Genomic DNA, 24,028 nt, shown 5'->3' with positions numbered 1-24,028 from the left:
TAAGATTGTATGCATATCATTTAAAAATCATTAGAGAAACAGATTCCACCACCAAATCTTGAGCTATACAATATTTATCCACTCATGACAGGTAAATTTAAATTATTTAAAACGCTCAACAAGCCTCACGTTTTAAATTTGAAAATTTAACTGTCTCGAATGGATAATTATATTATCACTAGGGATGGCAACGAGTTCTCGAGTACTCGGGTACTCAATCGGAATACCGAGTACTCAAGTACAGTTTTAGTACTCGGATACTCGTTTGCCTGTTATACATCTTGAGATATTATGTTCTCTTCACATTTCCACTCCCTTTAGTTCCGTTGAAATATCACATTCGTAAAACTTAATAAAACAATTAAGAGCATACATATGTTTATCATGAGGTTTCTATTTGTTATAGTAGCAAAGTTCTTTTCTTCCAAGGGAATGTTTTCGTGTGCACTACTTGTAACAAAAAATCAAAGAGCTGAATAGCTCTGAGGGGAAAGACGGCCCTTGTTTCTATTTCATTTTTTTGGGGGGTTGGGGTTGGGGTGGGGTTATCTTTTGATAGTCTTCATATAAAGAATGAAAAAAAGAACAGCTAGAACATGTGGAAGGTTGACACTATTGGAATCAATTGTTTAATGTAATTTCGTTTCTTTAGTTTAGAATTCAATTTAGACCAATGGAAGAGATCTGCATCTTCTAAATCTAAACATTCAATCAAAGTTGATAGTTAATTATCTAAAATTCAACTAGTTGAATTCAGTCATTTAACAACAACTACAATTATTTTTGAAATCTTAATAGTGTACGACTGAACTGTAGGCTAGGGCCATTTTCCATTTTTATGATTATCATAGTACTCTTAAAATTTGTTTCTTAAGAAAGTTAGGACTGAAAAATCTATTCAGTTTTAAATTTCCATTGATAAAGTTCCCAGTTATATCTCTCATCACAGGGATACAGGTACTAATAAAAATAACAATATGATTGATGTAAACTGTGTGAAGCTTGTTTCCAAATCCTGCATTTTGAAATATTTGTAAAATTTCATGAATAAATAGGTTTAAACCACAAAATGCAACATTTGTAATTTTTTTGTAACTATTACAATGATTATGTTGGTACACAAAATTTAGTTTTAATGAAAGACTACTTATCATATACTAAATGTCACATTTTAAGTGTTTATTTTAGTGGATAATTAGCTCATAAATTGAGGTGCTCCTAAATTGGAGGAAGATTCTCAAAACAGAGTTTTACAGAAAAAAATTGAAAAGATCGTTTCTGTCCCCGATCTCATGTAGCCCCTCGGACTTCCTCAGTGTTTCTTTGAAAGTTGTTGACCTACAAATTAAAGTATTGCATGTTGATGTTTAAATCATCTACAGCAAACATCATTATGTTTAAATTCAATAAATACTATTTTTTAATAAGTGCACAATCTTTGAGAATGATTTAAATAACCAGTGAAGGATATCCCTGCTTATGCGTAGTGTGGCATTCCAACAATGACGTCACTATAAAATATAATGTAGGTTGGATATATTTAGAATATCTCGTCATACTGATTTTTCCGGATTGTAAAAGAAACGTAAATAGTGTAAAGGAGAGCTTGATATACGATAATTTCGAGAGAAACAGAAAGGAAATGTGTAAAAAAGTATTTAAAGTCAATTTATTCATTTGTGTCTCCCCATCTCATCATTCTTAGTAAGATTTGTTGGGGGGTTTTCCACACTATAAAAACAAAATGAATGATGTGAGGGAATGTCACTCTGGTCAACCCCATTGGAGATTGACGGCTTGAAGCCGTCTTCCCCAAAAATGGAAAGTCAACCAGTCTTTCGTCTGAAATGGTTGACCATATCATATTATTAAACAAGAACAAAATCAGAGTGACCTGCGGTAAACCATACGCAACTGATTGGAGACATTTTTGACGGTGTTTTTACACAGATTAATATTTTCATGGATTACTAATTAACTCATCACACAAGCCGTAAAACTTATCTTTGTTTGTTAATCAAGACTTCTATGTATTTAAACGTGATTGGTATGCGATTTACATTTAAATCAATTTGATTACACAGTATTTGAAATTTAACTATAATTGTTTAATTTACAATTAAAAGATAGGCCAATATATGAGAGCGGCATTCAAACTCAAAAGTCGAAAAACTGCTGACAACGTCGTGGCTAAAAAAAAAGAAAATCAGACAAACGAATGGTGCCAAATAAAACCAAACAACACAAAACAAGTAAGACTGAGAGGCACGAAAAAGCACAAGTAATTTGTAGACCAATATTCCTGATGACAAGTTAATGGACAAGTCGTATCATAAAAAATACCAATTTCCCAGAAACACTGTGTCGGACTTTATATTCAAATTTTTTTTTTTATTTTATTGAAATTTGGTTCATGAACACGTACACAAACAAAGATTGGTATTATGATAGATATGATATTTTTAGAAATGGCGGTTGGTAATTCATTGTTAAATTGACACAAACAAAAAACAGAAGAGCAAGCTATGTTTGTAAATAGTTTGACTTATGGTTATGAAAGGTAATAACAAAAGCACTGCATCCCACCTTAAATCTAAACTTTTTAATAGACGTTTGAGATTCATCCGAGTACTCGCGAGTACTCGAGTATCTTGACCGAGTATCCGAGTCAGTAAATGGTTTCATTATACATCAGGATGAAATGGAAACTACCAGAAATCTTTTTATTTCTTTTTCTATATAATAAAATATGAATTACAGAACATAAATTACCTAATAACATGGCAAGAATTGGGAATCTATCTGATCCAAACACTAACTCTGGTTTGTTATTTACATGAGCTATTATTGTTGGTGCACCAAATGTCTGGAAAAAAAAACAACATGTAAAAGATAATCTGATCCAATTCAGCTTTTATTTTCATGTGTGAAAGTGACTGTTGTTAGAAAATAAAAGCATGTCAAATAAGCATGCATTTTTGTTTAGGTACTTTTTTTCTGTTAAACTAATAGGATAGGTGAAAAAAAGGTAATATCGAAATAAAAAAAGAACTAAATTACAGAAATCACTTAAATTTTACAATAGTTTAGTTTAAGTACAGCTTTTTCGAAAAACATAATAAAAAATATAGGTCACCGATGAGTTAAAAAAGATATTTCAATTTTAATGCAAAAAATGGCATGTTTTCACCAAAGGGAGATAATTTGGAGCTTTTTCAATGATATAAACATTTTAAAAGTCGTTTGGGGCCTAAACGAATTGATTTTTTTTGTCCTTAAGGGTTATGTATTTCTTTGTTTTAGTCAATACCCTCAGGTACTATCAGTGGCAGAAAATTTGCACAACTAAAGGTGGTATTAAACACTATGACTAAAAAATTATTTTGACGCATTTAAGCGAGCCGCTGGTCTAAAACAATTTTTATTTTAAATATAGGATTTCGCTTTTTTTTCTATACATAAACTTTATCCTATACTTAATGGAAAAATTAAATAAAATTTTGGGGTCACCGTTAATTTAAGCTCACAATGTGCCTTTGAAAGAAGCATGCATTTTTGTTAAGGTACTTTTTTCTGTTGAATTAATAGGAGAAAAAAAGGTAAAATCGTAATAAAAAAAGAACTAAATTACAGAAATCGCTTAAATTTTACAGTAGTTTAGTTTAAGTACGGTTCATTTGAAAAAAAATAATAAAAAATATAGGTCACTGATGAATTAAAAAAGTTATTTCAATTTTATGCAAAAAAATTGCACTTTTTCACCAAAGGGAGACACTAAGGAGCTTTTTCAGTGTTATAAACATTTTAAAGTCATCTGGGGCTAAAACAAATTGATTTTTTTTGTCAATTTTTGTACCATATCATAAAGTAACAACTAATAGTGTAATAAATAAAATTTGTAATGAAAAAACAAATGTTTCAATTTTTTTGCTGATTTTTTTGTACCCTCGAGTCTCCTTAATTTACATAGAATGTTGACTAAATATTTACTTTGATCGGCTTTAACAAAAATGTAAAAATTTGAAAAAACTTAAACCACACATGTTATCGGAATAATTTCACTGGATATATAGCAGTTTGACACACAATGATTTTGTTCTTTGAGAAGCTTCATATTTCCTTAACAATAGAACATGATTAAAAGTTCAGCTGATTTTTACAGAGTTATCTCCCTGTAGTGTTATGTACCACCTTAAAATGAATTTAAAACCATGTTCTATATTAGAGCATTACTAGGACAATGTGATTATATGCACTGGTGCCCTGTTGCTTGTTTCACAATAATGTAAACTGGACAATAATTTCTGAGTTTACAGTATAAGGGGCAATAAAAGAAACCATACCCCATAATTTAAAGCTTCTGTTGTGTTTTTCTTCAATCTGTTTTTCACATCATCATCTTTTATTCTAGCTAAAGCATTCTTAGCAATCTCTTCACTTATTCCAACTTTCTTGGCTGCCTGTTTGAATGAAATTATATTGAAATATAAATTAGGGTAGCACTATTTAAACAACCCTATGACATGTGTAACCAGACATTCCAGTTAAAATTGCAGTGTCTGGGACTCAAACCCAGGAACTCTATATTCCAAGGCAGGTCTTTGACAGTTAAGGCTAAAGAATTTCTTCTTTGTTCAACCACTATCTACCATATATGTACTAAGGTAAGCAATCATGTCACACATGTATTGTGTCCCTTTGTAATCAGGAACTCCATCATTGTTGTCTTTGCTCATATGCAAGTATTTTGTGTTATGAATATTTCATGCCATATCTTTGATAATCTCTATTACATGTATTAAATATATTCAAATCACTTATTTGTCATCTTTAAGATGTCCTAAGTCTAAATCTGTTGGGTGTTTCCTAATTGATAATTTATTCTGGGAAAACGTTTTTTCTTCACTGGTTGTGATTAGCTTCGTAAACTGCCAGTGTCTTGGAATGGTACTTATTTGTCTTTTGGTCTTTTTTTATTTTGTACCGCATGCAGATCTGATGAGTCTTTCCATTTCAAACTGATTTTTACACTTTATTATGGAATGCTTTAACAGGCTAGCACTTACAGACATGTTTAAATCTACAATAAACATTAAATTATTTAAATTAAGAGTTTATTAAGAATTCTAGAAAATGGAAAGGTTTAGACCATGGGATGTTACTCCAGTGTTGTCATTAGTTTTCTTCTTAAAAAAAGGCTTTCCATTGGCCAAAAACTATTTTGTGATCATGTATGTATGGTTACACACCTGTGATCATGTATGTATAGTCACACCACTGTGATCATGTTATGTATGTGTGGTTAAACCCGTGATCATGTATTTATTTGTCACAACACTGTGATTATGTATGTATGGTTACACACCTGTGATCATGTATGTATGGTCACACCACTGTGATCATGTTATGTATGTGTGATTAAACCCGTGATCATGTATGTATGGTCACAACACTGTGATCATGTATGTATGGTTACAACACTCAAGCATTGTGGTTTTCAAACTAGTTTATGTAATGGTCAATGTGCTGTTACCATTCTGGAAAAGTTAAATTATTGTTGTCATTTTATGATTATCAATGTTGTGTTACCATTCTGGAATAGTCAATCTAAGGATACTTTTGAAAGATCAATTAAATGATAATTAACACTACATTGACCATTCTGGAATGGTAACACTACATTGACCATTCTGGAATGGTAACACTACATTGACCATTCTGGAATGGTAACACTACATTGACCATTCTGGAATGGTAACACTACATCGACCATTCTGGAATGGTAACACTACATTGACCATTCTGGAATGGTAACACTACATCGACCATTCTGGAATGGTAACACTACATTGACCATTCTGGAATGGTAACACTACATCGACCATTCTGGAATGGTAACACTACATTGACCATTCTGGAATGGTAACACTACACTACATTGACCATTCTGGAATGGTAACACTACATTGACCATTCTGGCATGGTAACACTACATCGACCATTCTGGAATGGTAACACTACATCGACCATTCTGGAATGGTAACACTTCATTGAACATTATCAAAAACAATACTTTGAACAATGATTGCATTTTTTGTAGATCCAGATTGGTAGTACAATAAAATGAAGGTGATAATAGAACCTTAAGATATGTAAATTAATAATCCATCACTGAAAACTTTAAACTAAGCATACTGCTCCAATTAGAAGACCATAGATTCCATTGACAACGTCAGCAAATGAGCCAGATGTAAATTTATTAAACTATGTCACCTACTATAGAAGCCAATACAGAGGTAACCTTTAAGATAAAAATTGATTATATTACTTTTCATTTTGATTGTCATTTTTTTCACTTTAATGTTTACATATATGTAGTTAACTTTTTCAACTACAAATTCTAAATGAGGATGAAGAAATGTGTCAGTGTTATGGAGGTAGACTGATTTTATCAGTCTAAATAATTTTCTGAAGATTAAATTTCAGTGGATAATAAAAATATTCTGACAGATATGTGACCCAACCATAAGTCATATATTGAGTCTGTTACTTTAAGTGCATTTCCAAAACCGAGATACTTAATACATTAGCACCATTTTTTGTTTATTACAGTTTGACCTGACTACACTCCTGACTTATTTTTAATTACAGATAGAACAGCAAACAAGCATATACTTTCTTCCTGGAATTGATCAAGTTTGTTTTTGCTCATTGTTGAAGGATGACCTATAGTTTTTAAATTCTATGACATCTGTTGTCTGGGGGAGAGTTGTCTAATTAGCAATCTTACCACATCTTAATTCAGTTCACCTGCATCAGATTAACTATTTGACTTATAGTGGGAAAGGGCAGTTCTATAAAAAGTATACTGGGAACCCAATGAATGAAAAATTAAATTTACCACTTTGAATGGGTGACAATTTCATATTGTAGACAACTATCAATACTAGATCCAATCTGCCCACATCTAAATTTTCATTTTTACACAACTAAAACAAATACAGGAATTTAAATCACCTTCTATGGATTGCTACTTTATTTTCAATGTGCTTTTCATGAATACTAAGTGTCTTTTAATAGTACAGCTGCTATGAAGTGTTTGTGGTAAATGATGAGTTTTTTTCGTAACAGATGTTGCTGTTTTATTGACTCCTTTCCCACATCACCTTTTATTCATATAATCATCATTTATTTATGATTGCAAATTATGGTTGGTAACTTTAATTACTTCTAGGCTCTTTTAAATAATAAGTTGCTATTCATAAACTTTTTTAAAATAATAAAGTGCATTCTATCTGTTAAAATAAATATTTTATTCAATATCTGTCAATTGCATCCTTGACAGATTTTGGTAGGTATCCATTGTTGGTTAATTGGAAACCACTTTTCCAAATTTGGTCCCGTGTTACTGTTTCAATGAACGGCTCCCTCTTTCCTCTTTGTCCTGAAATAGGCATTGTGCATGGAGACCAGCTTGTCGACTTACTGCCCTTATACCATAGTATATGTATATTGTGACCACAAATTGAAATTACTTTTCCAATTTGTGGCCACTCATCGCTGTACTTTTCCAGATTTGTTAAAACAAAATCATCTGCCTTGAGACCTTCCTCCATTATGATTGGTTGAGACTTGGCAGGCTTTGTTTTCTTCCCAAGGATAACCTAAAAAAGATGAGCAACCAGTTGAAGTGCATGGTTGATACATTTATTATAAGATAATAAAAAATATGAATATTTGTAATATCTGTTTGATTAAATGTACTTGATATGTTTTATTTTTTAATGAATATCTATTGAGTTGTCAAAATCTACTGTACATGTATTAACCAAATAATCAAAAAGAATGGTATAATGCATGATGTATACAGATTTGACCCTGATTTAAGTTCAATGGTAAGAGGTAAAAAATGTTTAAGTTATCATAAAGACATGTGAGAAAGTTAAATAGAACTATTTGTGTCAAAGTTTTATTCGAAAACGATGATTTTTTCATCCTAAATAGGTCAAAAGTAAGTGAATTTGAGGAAATTTGACAAAATTGTCCAGATTTTAACCAAATTTAGGACCAGTAAACATAGAGTGCAGGTGTCAAGAAACTAGATATTCAAGGTTTAACATGTAAAATGTCATTACAAACTCTTTTTTCAAAAAATCAATTTTGTCTACATATGTGCTTTAGGTTTCTTGTCCAAAAACATAAAATTTACTAATTTTTATTGATTTTTCATGGACAATAAAAATGAGTACTGTTTATGACGTCATCAGCAGAACACAAGAACTTCAATTTTCAACAAAAAGGCATCGTTTGTACCTTGTCACTATTTTAGCTATTATTCATTGTGATAGTGGTCAATAAATCCAAATTTGAAATTTAGTGTAAAAAAGAGAGCTATTTAAGGGCCTTATCAAAACTACTCCTTTTGTATATATTTATTTCCAGTTCGTGTACCAACAAAGTAAAATAAAGTGTCATGATATTCATATATTTCATATGTAATATTCATTTATTGCAAACTATAGCAATGTTGAGGAACTTATGAAGAGTTCAACTTACAGGTGGCATGACATCTCTGTTTACTACTATCTCTGGCACTGAAAATGTTGTTATATCAGGAAGTGGTCTTTGCGCCACAAATCGGGCCAATTCAAATAGTTTAAAACTCGAGTCATCATCTTCATATTCCAGTTCTGCAAACATTAAATATTTGAAATAAATTTCACATAACTAGTTTAAATTTGATGTACCAAAAATAGGCATACAATTACTACTTTTAAAAAGTATGGGTGTCCTTCTCATTCTTCGATTTAAAAAAAACAAGAATATAAGTTCCAGATTTTCAAAAATTTTGATGCAGGAATACAGCTGATGAATGTGAATAAGCATTTAAAAGAACTAATTTATAGGATTATAATTCATAAATATTCATATCTTTACATGCAAAGATTACCTTTTGCTCTATTTTGATTGTTTTTGAATTTACATTTTAAGGGAAGGTAACTCTAAAATAGTGCATTTTCTGAAGGAAATTTCCTGGAATTTTGCTATTATTTTAGCTGGAAAAACACCTGGTTACCCTGCCTTTTTTTTTAAATATTCTCAGAGCATTTTATTCTTGTATTTTGTTTTACAATTCTATTATTTAGTTTAGCTTATGTTCACATAATGATGTTTTTTTCGTGTATAAGCAATACAAAATGTGTCATTTTGTCACAACCTGTAGCATGAGAAAATGCCTGTTAACCTATCATTTTTATTATTTTTTTATTAGATATAAAAATTTACCATGAACTTATACATTCAAATAGCAAACATCCTTGGAAGCAAGTTAGAATTTCTTTTCAGCTCTGTTTTACTCAAATAAAGGAAAATATAAGGAAAATGAAATTCTAAATAAAAGACAACAGTCATAAACTGCAGGTCTACAAATAGTTTGTGCATAAATAATAATAACTCTGAATAACCAGGCCTTACCTTCATTATGTTTTTCCTGGAAAAATCTCTCCCACCATATCATATCTTTTTTATCTATAAATTTCCTTGCTCCCAAGATTGAGCTTTCCACTTTGTCTAAATCTTGGAAATTAGGTTGTAAAAGTTTTGGTTGAGTAGTGGGCAGCCTTAATAGGGGATATCTATCACTGCCCTCACATTCTCTCCAAGCCTATAATTAAAATTAAAACATGAAAAGTAATCATCAATTATTTTAAGCTGACAATTATAATACCAGTGAAAGATATTTCATAGTTCTATTAAATTACAGTAAAAGGCTTTCGAGCCTAATGAATGACAAAGAAACATTTTAAATTGTGAACTTTATTTTTTTTAGCGGCTATTTATAGACCACATCTAATTTTTTTAATTTATTTTATGTATAACCAATTGACAGTTTCCACCTTGGAAATTAAATTTAAAATTGATAAATAGTAATTCATCCAAGAAAGAATACCAAATTATCTCAAATATGAATTGAATTTATGCGTGACACAAAACAAGTCACAAAATTTTTAAATGCCTTGTATATATAAAATAAAGGACTTTTTGTTCTTGATACTGACTTTATCACTGTTAAATATCTGGTGAGCCTGAAGGAAAAAGATCGAAGTAAATATTCCAGGATCTAGTGAATAATATATTAACAATGTATTACCTTTGTAGTTGTCCATTCTTTGAAGACCATTTTTGTTTTGCCATTTTCTAGTTTGAACTTATAGACATGGTGTCTAGAATGCCCACTCATTGGTGCAAGGTAGGGAGTAATCCATTCAGAATAATTATATACTTGGCACGTTTTGATACTGGTTGGTTTGGGGTTATAGCAGTTTTGAAATCCATTCATTAGTGAATCCATGGTTTTACAACTATTGTGGTTTAACCAAATGGAAAACCTAAAATTGAAAAAAATTATAAAGAATTCAAAATGAGCCATGTATATATAACATACGAAGTAGGTCTGGAGTCTTTTTCTTGTACATGTTGGAAAAACATCTAGTTTGAATTAATTTCACACCTATCATTCAATATAAAACAGAAACCCTAAAAAATGTGAATTTTAAAAAGTTAAAGTGTCTTAGAACAGATTTAAAATTGTATAAAAAAGTCATTTGAAAGTCAAGTGGAGATAATTATATTTATTAACCAACCAAAAGTGCATTATTGCCAAATGTGACTTCATTAAAAACTACATATTTTCTGTAATGGCCCTGTTTTTTTGTGTAATGGCCCTGTTTTTCTGTAATGGCCCTGTTTTTTCTGCAATGGCCCTGTTTTTCTGTAATGGCCCTGTTTTTTTGTGTAATGGCCCTGTTTTTCTGTAATGGCCCTGTATTAATGCCCAGTTTGTTTGTATTAAGCCCTGTTAGGGTTTTTAATAAAGTTAATAAAACTAAGTTGTAAAGAGTATAATACCTTTTTGTATTTTATTTAATTTTGTAACAAGCAACCAACATTAAAGAACCATATAAAGGGATCACTGTTCATCCTGTTTTTTAACACATATCTCTTTCAACTTAATATCTTGGATATTTGGTATATTTAAAGCTTTATAATGGTGAAGTGCAAATTATTTTGTTCAAACTAAACTGTCATTAAAAGAGTAAGATAGTACATCAAGTTAGCAGCAACACATACACTTTTGTTCAGTTGGTTAATAAATGTATTAAGAAATGGGTGTTTTTATAATGGCCCTGTTATATGTCCTCGACCATTATTACAGACCTTGGACATATAACAGACCCATTATAAAAACACCCATTCATTAATACTATAGTAATTTGATAGGAAAGTCTGTGTTTTGTTGTTTTGTCTGCAAATAATATTCATGGCTAGCTTTTATTAATTGATAGATTAGTAGTAACCTATATCTACCAGATACTCTGCAGGGCGCAGCTTTATACGACTGCAGATGTCTAACCCTGAACAGTTGGGGCTAGTAAAGACACAACATTCAAACTGGATACAGCTCTGAATTTGGATTGTGATTAAATAGTTGACACAGCATAGGTTTCTGACACAGAATGAATGTGGTCTAATGAACTTAAAATGTTTTTTTTTGCTTTGAGCAATTCAGTATGCTGTTGAATAGTGTTAAACTTTGGAATATAAGTTTCATTGTATTATGCAGTCAATTGAATGAATAATATGAACTATAACGTGGACATCTTTGATACAGATGAGGAAGTGTAGCTAGGTGTTACAGATGTTAACAAAGATGAACATCTACATTTATGTTAGTTGATATGTCTTGTATATGCCTTACTTGTTAACTCACACATCATGTGACCTTTACAGTCATGACTTTAAAAAGTTTTAAAAAAAATATATACTTTTCAACTCTTATGTATAGATTATACTTTACCTTGAAAACATTTGATCTATGTCTTCATGAGTGTGGCCCACCATAAGGAAACTTAATTTTATTTTCCTGAATACCTTCAGTTCCACTAAGAAGGCCAGGAAAGACATCAGATATCTGAAAAAATTGTTTGATGCTAAATAATAGACATAAAAACTTCAAAAGGTTAACATTTTTTTAGGTAGTCAATAAAGTATGATCGTCACTGTCCCCCATTTATGACAAATTCTGGATTCCCAATTGTTTTAAGAACTAAGAAGATTGAATATTTACAATATGCTTGTTGAAATATTGTTTAAAAATCAAACAGCTCAAAAATTTTCATAACTATGAATCCTGGAATTATTTAAAGCAGTTAATTATTACAAAATCAGTTTCATTTCTATGAAATAGGTACATCAAAAGAAGACAATGGGGAATTTTAGAGATTTCTATTTGTTCATTGCATTTGTCACTATTCTTAATATAATAATCATACCGGTTTTTGTTCTCCCTCCCACAGTTATCCATCTGAAGGTATAGCACTTCAGGTAACGAGTCCTTCATCATGAACAGAATATTCATTAAAGTTGAAACGGTTAAGTTACTGCCATGAGGCCATTGAAATATGTCAAAAAATCCATAAGCACCTATCCCATGGACAATGGCACCAAGAAGATGGGTTTTAAGCTTCCACATTCCGTCTGCAAACTTTGGTGTTGCTGTGAAATGTGGAATCATAGTCTTTGCTTGGTCCATTGCGTCCATGATAATAGATAGGTACTTATCAGGATTCCTCCTGGCCTTCATGGCATGTTTGTAGTACTTTTCTCTTTCAGATCTGAAATATAAAATTAATAGAAATAAAAACATAAAATGTTACACTAGTAATTTTGGGGCCCTTTATAACTTGTTGTTCGGTTAGCCTGGGGTCCTGGTTAATCTTGTTGCAACGCACAGCTAGTTTGGGCCCGGATGCCAGGCTAGTTGTTTGGTGTTAGCCAAGGCTTAGTGTTGAAGCCCGTACATTGACCTATAATGGTTCATTTTTTTAAACTGTTATTTGGATGGAGAGTTGTCTCATTGGCACTCACACCACATCTTCCTATAACTATATAAAGAAATAAAATGCTTTACTCCTTCATGAATTGGGCAATAACCCCCAAACTCAATCCTGGGCTTTCCTTTTGTGATATGGAACCTTGTGGTACAATATAAGACAGATTCATACACTTACATACAAGTTATTGCCCAGAAATTACAAAAATGTTAGTTTTTGGTCCCTCTTCAATTCCTAAAGTGTAAGCACCATAACCCCTTAAATGAATACAAACCTTCTACTTGAGGTATAAGACATTGTGGAACAATTTCAGAGCAATCAAAATATTTATAATTATACACAAGTTATTATCCTGTTTTGGGCCCCCAATTCCTAAACTTTTTGGACCATCATCCCCAAAATCAACCCCAACCTTCATTTTGTGGTATGAACCTTCTTATAATATTTCAAATAAGATCCATTAATGTCAACTAAAGTTGTTTTCCATAAACCAATGATATTGTTTTGTGGTAATAAGCATTGTGTGTAAGCTTCATGGCATTTGGTTGAGACTAACTAAAGTTGGAGATTGGAAACAAGAATTTAATATTTTTTCCATGTGTAAATGGGCATAACTTCAGAACAGATGAAACCAATGTTTACCAAATTTCAAACTTGATCAGTGGTTTGTGTTAAAAAACATTTGTGTATAAGTTCCATAATTTTAGGTTGATGCAAACTGAAGTTAGAGAACTAATGTGAAAAGATTGGTTAGCAGGAATCAAGAAGCTATTCACTTTTTTTATTTTTGTTTCTGTTTATTTATCTATTTAATTATCTATTTATTTATTATTATTATTTTTTTTTTTTTTTTGGGGGGGGGGGGATATTTAATATTTGGTGCTTTAAATCTGTATACCTAATAAATTTAATTAGGAGTACCTATGATAAGATATTTCAAAGAATGAACAGTAACTTACTTCTGTTGTTTAAGATGTGTATCACGTTGCTGCATCAGCTGCTTCCGTACCTCCTTATTCCTTGTAGATTCTATTTCATTTTTCAGAAGAACACAAGTATTACATTCTGAAAATCTTGATCTCTGCAAAATATTATAAGTAAAATATCAAATGATTTGCATGAATTTGGAGATACAAATTTATCTATAATAAGAAAAAACTAATATGACGCGTTTCATAACAAATTCCCAATGACCATCATCATAAATAATCATCCATATCCCCCTTTTTCAAAAGAACATTAAGGTCCAAGTCAGTTAAATTTAACAAAAAAGTTTTAATTTTCATCTTATGTTCGCTACTCTGTTTTAAAATAACAAGCTTGTGTTTGCATATATCTTGAAATAATTTTTTATGGAAACATAGTTTGCTTGGGCAATAATGAATTTGTACATTTCTATGAATAAAATACAGTTCCAATTATAACTTCATGACTTACTCTTGGTATTGCAATATGGCGTAGTTCTGTTCTCCATACAAGAAGGAAATGAGACAGTGATATACATTGTGAAGTTGGTCCCTCCAATTCACTGACCATTGTACTGTAAACTGAAGATTTTGTTAAACAACAAGGTAGATGAAGCTGCTTACTGTCTGGCATAAAACCGGCCTAAGAGTTTGCAAAATCCTGAAGCCACGCTAGGGCAGTCAATGTTTTTGGCTCTACACTTCCTAATGGTCGTCCACTTTTCTCTGCTGTTACCTTTCCATCTATAAAAAAAAAAGTTCAAATTTTATTGCTTAATTTATATTTTTTTTTTTACATGTTTGAACCAAGTAAATAGGGTTGACATACAGACACAGTATGCTTTTTAGAATTTGTGTGTTGAAATTAATCTCATGATATTTAATAGGTGTTTATGATTATGTTTTCATACACATTTCTGAAAAAGGTAAAAAAGAGTAAAATAACATTCCTACCTAAAACCTGCTTTTGAATAGTATAAAACGTTGACTCTGGAATTCCTAAGGTAAGCCTCCATGCCTTCAGACACACATTTTTCGATCCTACAATCCATTGTCTTTCACTTCCTCTTGAACTAAAAATTGAGACATAGATTTGATTTTTGATCATAGCCATATAAACACAATATTGTGATAAATTCTTTCATTCCCATAAAAAGAAAGTAACATTTTTAAGTAATTGTTTCAATCATATGAAAGACAATTTTATTAAACTTTTTCTATCATTGCATGTTTTGTATCTATAGATTTAAAATAATATGGCCATTTTAATTATCAAAATGTTTTAGTAAAAATAAATAATAGATATACTCCCTTAAGGTGGTAACTTACACTACAGGGAGATAATTCTGTAAGAATCAGCTGACCATTTAAATCAAGTGGAATTGTTAAGGAAATATAAAATTAACAAGCCAAATTAATATTAGTAAAGGTGTCAGGTACCACTTTATGTCTTGAAACTCACTTTGAAGATAAAATAATCCAGTCAATTATACATTGGCTTCTCTCAGATTTTGTTTTTTCTTGGAAAAGGTTTCTTGCCATTGCTAGATCTTCAACTTTCACACCTGACAGGCAAAATACAGAACAACAAAATACTACTTGGAGTGTGTCTAATGCAAGAATCTTCATTTTTCCTGTAAAATAAAATGTATTTTAGCCATAAATATATAAAATCCTAAAACACATTTCACACAATCTTGGATGCTGTATGGGTTTTACTCAATGTTGATGGCTATGTGGTGGCCTATATTTCAATGGCAGTCAGCAGGGTTTAGGAACATCAGTTGTTTAATCTGCTAGTCAAATGCGTTTTGTTAAAATATATTTTTTCACTATTTTGTATGTGCTGTATTTAGACCATTCTACAGTGAAATTTGTTACATGCACACGTATAAAATTTTCATCTGACAAAATCATAGGTTGAACATTGTTTTCAATTAAGATTTGTATATACTATATATATAATGTATAAGAAAATGGTTTTTTTTATAATTAATGCATATATATGAATATCCAAATAAAAACAGTTTTTTTTAAATATATATAAATATGCGTGATATGCATAAAAAAAATAATTTTCACATTTGCAGATACATATATTCATAAAATAAATAGTAAACAAGTGAAACTGCGAGCTACTGCTCACTGATGATACCCCCGCCGCAAAAAAAATATGCAAGTGTTCGGTAAACAGGAAGTTGTCGAGTGATGAATCTGAAAACGCATCACACTGTATAGCTGACTTAGATAAACCCTGAAACCAAATTTCAGAAATCCTTGTATTGTTGTTCTTGGGAAAAATGCGACAAAAATATTCATGGGACGGAATATTGACTGACTGACAGAAGGACGGACTGACAGACTGACGGAAGGACAGACAGAGGTAAAACAGTATACCCCCCCTTTTTTATTAGAAAATGGACAGACATATTGACAGAAAATTCTTATGAACTATTCCATATTTACCTTTCCTCTCTGAATGCCTGTCATCCATTGTTCTTTTTTTGGGTAATGTTTCAACAGAACCTATAATTCATGGAGAAAAAAAAATGTGTATAACTGATAAGCTGCCTCAAGTTGTTGTATGGGTAATAGTTTTACATAGGAATATTTACTTGGGACAGGCGCAAAAATGTGGCGGGGTTAAACATGTTTGTGAGATCTCAACCCTAAATGAAAATATGCTTTCAAGTATTAATGCATTGAGAAAAACAAATACAAATATTTCATCAAATAAATTTAAGTCAGATATTCCTATGATATTCCTTTTCATATTTGATACAATTTTATTTAGTATACTGCAAACATATAAGAGTCATAGTTCTTCAACTGCGGTACTACACAGGCGTCAAAAGGCGTTATTAAGGAGTAAAGGGTGTGGCGTCAAAAGGCGTCACTATGGAGGAAAGGGTTAAAAATTGTTAATAGGTATAATGGATACTTTTAAGCTGAATCCTAAAAATAATTTGGTGTGTATCCTAAAAATAATTTGGTGACTGGATTATATGGTTTTCTGTTTAGAATGGATATAATTAAAATAGCAGCACACATTTTTGTAAGAGTAAATGTAGAGTATTGGTTTGTATAAATATGAAACTGGTTAGCTGATTTAGGCCAAAATAGAGTTTGTTATATAATATGAACATTTCTCTTTTGTTGAATACCATACATTCACTTTGTATCTCTGGTTGAGTTTTGTTTTGTTGTTTTGCTGTCTGATTTATCAGTATCAGCAGCCTCATTAAATCTCATCTTACTTTAAATTAACACATCATAGATACCAGGATTAAATTTTTTATTTATGCCAGATGTAGTTTTTTCTTTAAAAGACTCTCGATTTTCTTATTTACATGTTTACATTGAAACATTATGTGATTTACAAATCAAGATCAGAATTGATATTGACCTTATTTTATTGGATCCCATTAAGTTTATGTGATACTTGTAGTAAAGCTTAATATTTAGGACTATTAAAATAATATCAATAATTAGTAAATAAGACAAGACATTTCAGCATGTACACTCTTGTTTTCTACAAATCAAAGCTGTGATAGGTTTTTCCAAACTGGTTTATTGTAGAAGTATAATACATAGGAATCATGATGCAGACTGATTAAAGGTTAAGAGCCTCTAAAATATAAGCTATTTTATAATTAGTTAATTGATGTTATACACAGTCATGACCAAAGCAACTGTTTTAATAATTGTTTTGTTTTTTTCAGATTTAGATATTACAAAAAATTGTATTCCATCATCATTTGTTAGTTACTGCCAGGAAGCCGTGGACACAGCGGATCTGGACAACACCCTTCCTGAAGATTTCAGTCCAGATATTAACATTAACATTAATCTAAATGGAACCAATATTTCAAACAATACAATTGTAAATAATATCATCAATCATATAAAGAAACATACACTTAAAAAATTATTGAGTAAAAAAAAATATATTTTGGAATCCATTGTTGATAAAAATGATATATGTGATAGTGATAATAATGATATTTGTGATAGTGATAATAATGATATTTGTGATAGTGATAATCATGATAATACTGCAGATGATTCTGGATTCCCAGATACCTCTGAAATGAATATTAGCAGTTTTGATACTGAAATTGATTTGAATAGTATATGTACAGAAAGTAATGCTGAAACCCAGCAACCTGAAACCTCAAGTATTGTGTCTCAGGACCTATTTGTTGATTGATATTTTTAACCTTTAAGGATGTACTTAGGTGAGGTATTTGAATAAGTGTTCAGACTCCTTGATGTTTTTCCATATGATACAAGGTAAAATGTTTTGCCCCATAACACCTACATGACCTATTATCTTTTTTCATAAGACTTTATAGCTCATAAAAGATCATTTGACAAAATTTGAGCAGATTCTTGATTTTCTTTCTTTTGATTTGAGACGAAAACAATACCAATGCAAACATGAGGTAAAAGTCCAATTCAGCCTTTTCCCGCAAATTTTATAAATCAAATATTTTGAAAAAAAAGCTCCATGACCTATCAATATTTTTAGCTTATTTTGATCCTGAACTATAATACTCTTCCAGCTTAAAGTATCAATTTTGAAATCTTGATTTATTTAACTATACATAAGATTGCCTAAGTACATCCTTAACAAAATTATTATTCAAAAATTGAATCATGAATAAGACTTATAAGTTAATTGAAGTACAATATGTGTAATAGTCATATAGAATATATCAAATGAATAAATTATTATCAAATTCATACATGTGATTTTATCGATAACAACAGATGAGAATATGCTCAACAGAATAAAAGAGCATTTCAAATTAAAAATGTATATAATGTAGACATTAATAATCAAAGGTTCAGGTATTGTGCTGTATCATAACTGGGATATTTAACTCTTGTTTAGTAGCTATAAGAACATATTGGTATGTGATTCTTGTTATGTGGCTCTTCTGTGTTGTTCAAAGTGTAGATCTGTAATGTAATCTCATCTCATTTGGGACCTAGTTAATTCTTGGCTTCTGAACTGAATGCATTCTTGGATACATTTTTGCAAAGGCTACACTGTAAAATGGGATTTGTTTAAAATGCTCTTCATTATGGAATTCCAAGGAATGATGTGACATTTTTTCTCATTTAATGGTTTGATAAGTGAAATAGTAAAAGACTTCATCATACACAGACAATTTTGGTATGCCTTCAAATTAAAATAGAACTAAAAAAGGTGTATCAACATTTACATGGACATGTAGGTAGATATACTATATAAATCATCAGACATGTATGAAAACAAACCAATGCACATTATGATTATATTGATGTGTACAGTTAATTACACATACTTTCCTAGTTTGTGTTCCAAGAAATTATTGGAAATTGCATACCATCTACAGAAAAGACAGTGACATTCAGCTTGTTTAAATTACCCTAAATACTGTTTCCAAATACAGTTAATATAGCATCAAAGAATTATCAATGTGGTAGCAGTGTTTGACCATTCCAGAAAAGTCAATGTGCTGTTACCATGGTCGATGTAGTGTTACCATTCCAGAATGGTCGATGTAGTGTTACCATTCCAGAATGGTCAATGTAGTATTACCATTCCAGAATGGTCGATGTAGTGTTACCATTCCAGAATGGTCGATGTAGTGTTACCATTCCAGAATGGTCGATGTAGTGTTACCATTCCAGAATGGTCGATGTAGTGTTACCATTCCAGAATGGTCAATGTAGTCTTACCATTCCAGAATGGTCAATGTAGTATTACATTTCCAGAATGATCAATGTAGTGTTACCATTCCAGAATGGTCGATGTAGTGTTACCATTCCAGAAAGGTCGATGTAGTGTTACCATTCCAGAATGGTTGATGTAGTGTTACCATTTCAGAATGGTCAATGTAGTGTTACCATTCCAGAATGGTCAATGTAGTATTACATTTCCAGAATGGTCGATGTAGTGTTACCATTCCAGAATGGTCGATGTAGTGTTACCATTCCAGAATGGTGGATGTAGTGTAGTGTTACCATTCCAGAATGGTCAATGTAGTGTTACCATTCCAGAATGGTCGATGTAGTGTTACCATTCCAGAATGGTAAATGTAGTGTTAATTATCATTTAATTGATCTTTCAAAAGTATCCTTAGATTGACTATTCCAGAATGGTAACAGCACATTGACCATTACATAAACAAGTTTGAAAACCACAGTGCTTGAGTGTTGTGATCATACATACATGATCACGGGTGTAACCATAAATACATGATCACAAGGGTGTGACCGTACATACATGATCACAGTGGTGTAACCATACATACATGATCACAGGGGTGTGACCATACATTCATGATCACAGTGGTGTAACCACACATACATGATCACAGGGGTGTAACCATACATGTAACCATGTTGTCTGTGCTATGATAGAGTTGTTGTCTCTTTGACACATTCCCCATTTCCATTCTAAATTTGATACATGGTCACAATAATGTATGTGGCCAACAGAAGGCCTTTTTTCAGAAGAAAACTAATGACAACACTGGAGTAACATCCCATGGTCTAAACCTTTCCATTTTCTAGAATTCTTAATAAACTCTTAATCTAAATAATTTAATGTTAATATTCTTTATATACACATCCCAATCAGAAGCCTGTAATTCACAGGCTGTTGTTTGATTACTATGTCATTTTTCTTTTCTGTTTACTGTTTTAGTATAAATCAGCTGGTTGGTCTATTTCTTGTTTCAGATGTTTCACATGTTGTCATGCAAGGGCCTTCTATAAGCTATTGGGGTGTTCAAATTGTTAAAGGCAGACAGTGTCATACAGTGGCTTACATACCATGCAACATTTCAAAATGTCCTGGACCTATGGGGGTTTAATTTGCAAGAGGGCTCTTATAGTCCAACAAAACCTTCAAGAGTGTCTTTAAATGTATTTTAATGTTGTTTTTGGCTTCTTCATACTTGTACATTCTTAAAGCCATGGTAAAACTGATTGTTTTGCTTAAAATTGTAGACAAAGTTGTTCTATCAAAATTTCCGTTTGGGAGCTTTCATGGGGGAAATCCCCCTCAAATAGTGACAGTTGGCAGGTAGTGGTTTACATCGATGTCCATTGGTCTCTGGTGGATAGGTTGTTTCATTAGCAGTCATACCACATCTTCCCATTTTTATTGATATGAGTTAGTTCAAGTTGGTATAGTTTGTTCAGTGATTTAATGTTTTTTTAGTGCATATATTTTAATCTTCAGTTTCATTTCATGAAACTATGGGTATTGAGTTAAAAAATTTGTAAGGGTTCCGCGGAACCCAGTGTCTCGCCTACTTTTGCTGTTAATCACACACTCATCAAAAATGATGAAAAAAATCAATAAAATTATTACTCTCAATACTATCTTTTGATTGTCAGAAGCCTCTGTCCAAGTTTGGTAAAAATCCAGGCTAGTTTTAGAATCTTAAAAATGTTTTAAATACTTTAACTGCAGACTGTATGTAATGTTAACTGGAAGAAAAACTAAGTCGATTTATAAGTAAAATACGGAAAAAATGGAATTTTATTTTTACAAAATTTACTTCTAAATACTATCTCCTGATCATAAACAAGCTTCTGGCCAAGTTTTGTACATTACCAGGATAGTTTAAGAAAGTTATGAAATTTTAAAAACTTTAACCACAGAGTGAATTTTATGTTTCCTGGCAGAAAAAACTAAGTCCATTTATAAGTAAAATATGGAAAAAATGGAATTCTATTTTTACAAAATTTACTTCTGGATACTATCTTATGAACATAAATAAGCTTCTGTCCAAGTTTCGTACAATTCAAGGATAGTTTAAGAAAGTTATTAAAATTTCAAAAACTTTAACCACAGAGTGAATATTTGTGGACGCCACCGACGGAAGGTAGGATCGCTATGTCTCGCTTTTTCGACTAAAGTCGAAGGCTCGACAAAAATGAAATGTGGTAAAATAGAACAATGAACCATGTGACCATAAAGAGTAATTCCATGTAAGCTTTCAAAATATGATATAATCTTACCTCTAAGAAATCATTCTGGTTAAAGATGCCTTCATCCTGTCAAAAACAAAACTGTGTATAAAAACTTTGCTTCAATGATGTTTGATATGCTTCTAAAATGTATACAGTTGACAAAACAATTCCTCATTTTTCAATGTATATAGTAAATGTATTTCAATTTCTTGATATTCTCATTTTTCTTAATTTTAACACCCTAATATGTCAATTGTTTTAGATATACATATGATTAAAAATGATAGTTTAAAGTATAACTATTTGAATGTGTACTTCATATCTAATATTGAATTTGCTTGTTTGTTAGGTGAACCATGAATTATTTAAAGGCAATTGGAAATGTAGAAAACTGTTTTTTCAAACAATATTTCAGTCATCCTTTTTGTTAACCATTCAATGATTTGAATGGTTAAATAGTTATTTTTACATTTTTAACTATAATTCTGGATAATACTAGGTAGTCCTATCTTGCACAAGGGTACAAAAACCTGACCTACCATCCATAGGAATATTTTGTAAAGAATCCCTTACTATAATAACATAATTTGTTTAGCCTTACCCTGCACCAAGCTCTCATCCATAGTTCTCGTGACAGGTTTTCTGTACATTCTGGATGGTCAATATCTACTGCTGTTATAAATCTCATGGCTGTCAGAGACCCTTTCTCAAACATTACTTCAGATGGATTCTGTGAAAAAAATAATAATACCATAATCCATGAAAATTGGTACATGTATCAAATGATCAATCTACAGTTTTGCAAAATAATCAAAGACATATTATCTTAAATGGACATTATGTATGTGTTTTTCCTAATTCAAGAGCCTTTTCTTCAGTGGTTTTTATTGGTCAGTGTCATATTTGCTTTTCATTTTTTCATCATGTTTGTTTAATTTATTCATTTTTAATTGAATTACATTCTGCCAATACAGGCATTTAAAAATAATGAGATGTGGCATGATTGCAAATTAGATAACTATAAATAAGTGAACAACTATTATGGAATCGCACAATTATTCATCAAAAAGCAAAAACAATCCTGCTCTTCTGAACCCCATCAATGGTCTTATTGTAGTGTTGTTGTTGTTGTTGTTGTTTTTTTTTTTTAGGTCAGAAGGTCATTGAAACAAGATAAGAAATATACAGTGAAACCTGAATAATCAGAATCCTGCATAAACCGAAAACCTGTATAAACCAAACATGTTTTTAAGCACGTCATACCAAATTGTATGTGTTGTGAACCTGATAAAACTGATTATCGGCCAAAACCGAACAAAATTTTAAGTCCCGAAGAGGTTCGGTTTAAACAGGTTTCACTGTAAAAGTAGAGTGTATCAATGTTGTTTTTTTCATGTTTGCACTGAAACTCAGAAAAATATGTTCACAAAGAACACCCTTATGTAAAAATGTAAGTCTCTGGGACAAGGCTTCCAAAATTTCCTGACGACAGCCGGACATTTTACAAAGAAATATTTTTGACGGTCAATGATCAGCTGGATACTTAAATGTAACTGAGAGGATGCATAAGATATATGTGTCTAAGTAATTAGAAGTGTTATATGCAATAAAATTATTTATAACTGTTTTGTTTTCTTCATTCTAAAAATAAATTAAATATTATCCTCGGTATTGTGTCATTTTTCTGTGTATCGTAATACAGGAACCATCATTGCATCAGTCAGCTTAAGTACCTGACTTTCTCATGTTTTTTGTTTTTGTTTATATAATCTGTCTTCTCTCTGTTAAACCGTGTAAAATCTACTGAACAGTGATAACATTTTTCTTTGTACAATTTTCAAACCTGATTTAGAAAATAAGGTATAAATAAAAATATACTCAGTTTTAGAGTACCCCAGTATTTAACACGATGTACAGTGTTAAATAAATAATATATATCTGATATCATACTTATTCATTTATAAATAGACTTATTTGAAGAATAACTTTTAAATATCAGGAAACTTTGTTAAACTGAATGCTCATTTAAAATAATATCTATAAAGCGTAATTAAATAGGATGTTGTTCCGTACACGCTTACATATTTGACCTCGTTACCTGATCACCTTTATGTACATTGTTATGCATCATTAGTTCTATTGATAAAGACAGCTAAGGACACCTCATCAAAGGTAACAAACCTGTAATCAGTG

At 31.1% G+C, this 24,028-nt stretch overlaps 2 protein-coding genes across 2 annotated transcripts in view; both read right to left on the bottom strand.

Annotated features, from left to right (window-relative positions):
• LOC139501573 (glutathione S-transferase kappa 1-like) overlaps nucleotides 1-24,028 on the bottom strand; it is a 32,011-nt gene that overhangs the window by 3,768 nt on the left and 4,215 nt on the right. The window contains exons 4-7 of the mRNA XM_071290691.1: nucleotides 22,437-22,565; nucleotides 21,884-21,919; nucleotides 4,344-4,460; nucleotides 2,773-2,866 (exon numbers count right to left, since the gene is read on the bottom strand). Coding sequence (XP_071146792.1) covers nucleotides 2,773-2,866; nucleotides 4,344-4,460; nucleotides 21,884-21,919; nucleotides 22,437-22,565 — 376 coding nt within the window. The remainder of the gene's footprint in view (nucleotides 1-2,772; nucleotides 2,867-4,343; nucleotides 4,461-21,883; nucleotides 21,920-22,436; nucleotides 22,566-24,028) is intronic.
• On the bottom strand, nucleotides 7,004-16,421 carry LOC139501572 (uncharacterized). Its single transcript, XM_071290690.1, has 11 exons — nucleotides 16,325-16,421; nucleotides 15,321-15,492; nucleotides 14,813-14,931; nucleotides 14,331-14,602; nucleotides 13,853-13,974; nucleotides 12,333-12,674; nucleotides 11,858-11,971; nucleotides 10,151-10,388; nucleotides 9,475-9,664; nucleotides 8,557-8,690; nucleotides 7,004-7,664 (listed from the first exon to the last, which is right to left on the bottom strand). Exons 4-11 carry the CDS (start codon nucleotides 14,490-14,492, stop codon nucleotides 7,317-7,319), a joined length of 1,650 nt encoding a protein of 549 aa, XP_071146791.1. The 5' UTR covers nucleotides 14,493-14,602; nucleotides 14,813-14,931; nucleotides 15,321-15,492; nucleotides 16,325-16,421; the 3' UTR covers nucleotides 7,004-7,316.

This window comes from Mytilus edulis, chromosome 13 (genome assembly GCF_963676685.1).
Source record: "Mytilus edulis chromosome 13, xbMytEdul2.2, whole genome shotgun sequence".
NCBI classification, from domain to species: domain Eukaryota; kingdom Metazoa; phylum Mollusca; class Bivalvia; order Mytilida; family Mytilidae; genus Mytilus; species Mytilus edulis.
The sequence above is the reverse complement of the archived record's forward strand: the minus strand, read 5'-3'. Positions and strand labels throughout refer to the sequence as shown.

Coding starts and splice junctions, on each gene's coding strand:
- LOC139501572 (XM_071290690.1), bottom strand. CDS start 14,492: ATGCCAGACAGTAAGCAGCTTCATCTACCTTGTTGTTTAACAAAATCT. Junction 10,389..11,857: donor ATAGATCAAATGTTTTCAAG/GTAAAGTATAAT, acceptor TTTCAATTTTAG/GTTTTCCATTTGGTTAAACC. Junction 9,665..10,150: donor AAGAATGGACAACTACAAAG/GTAATACATTGT, acceptor TTTTAATTATAG/GCTTGGAGAGAATGTGAGGG.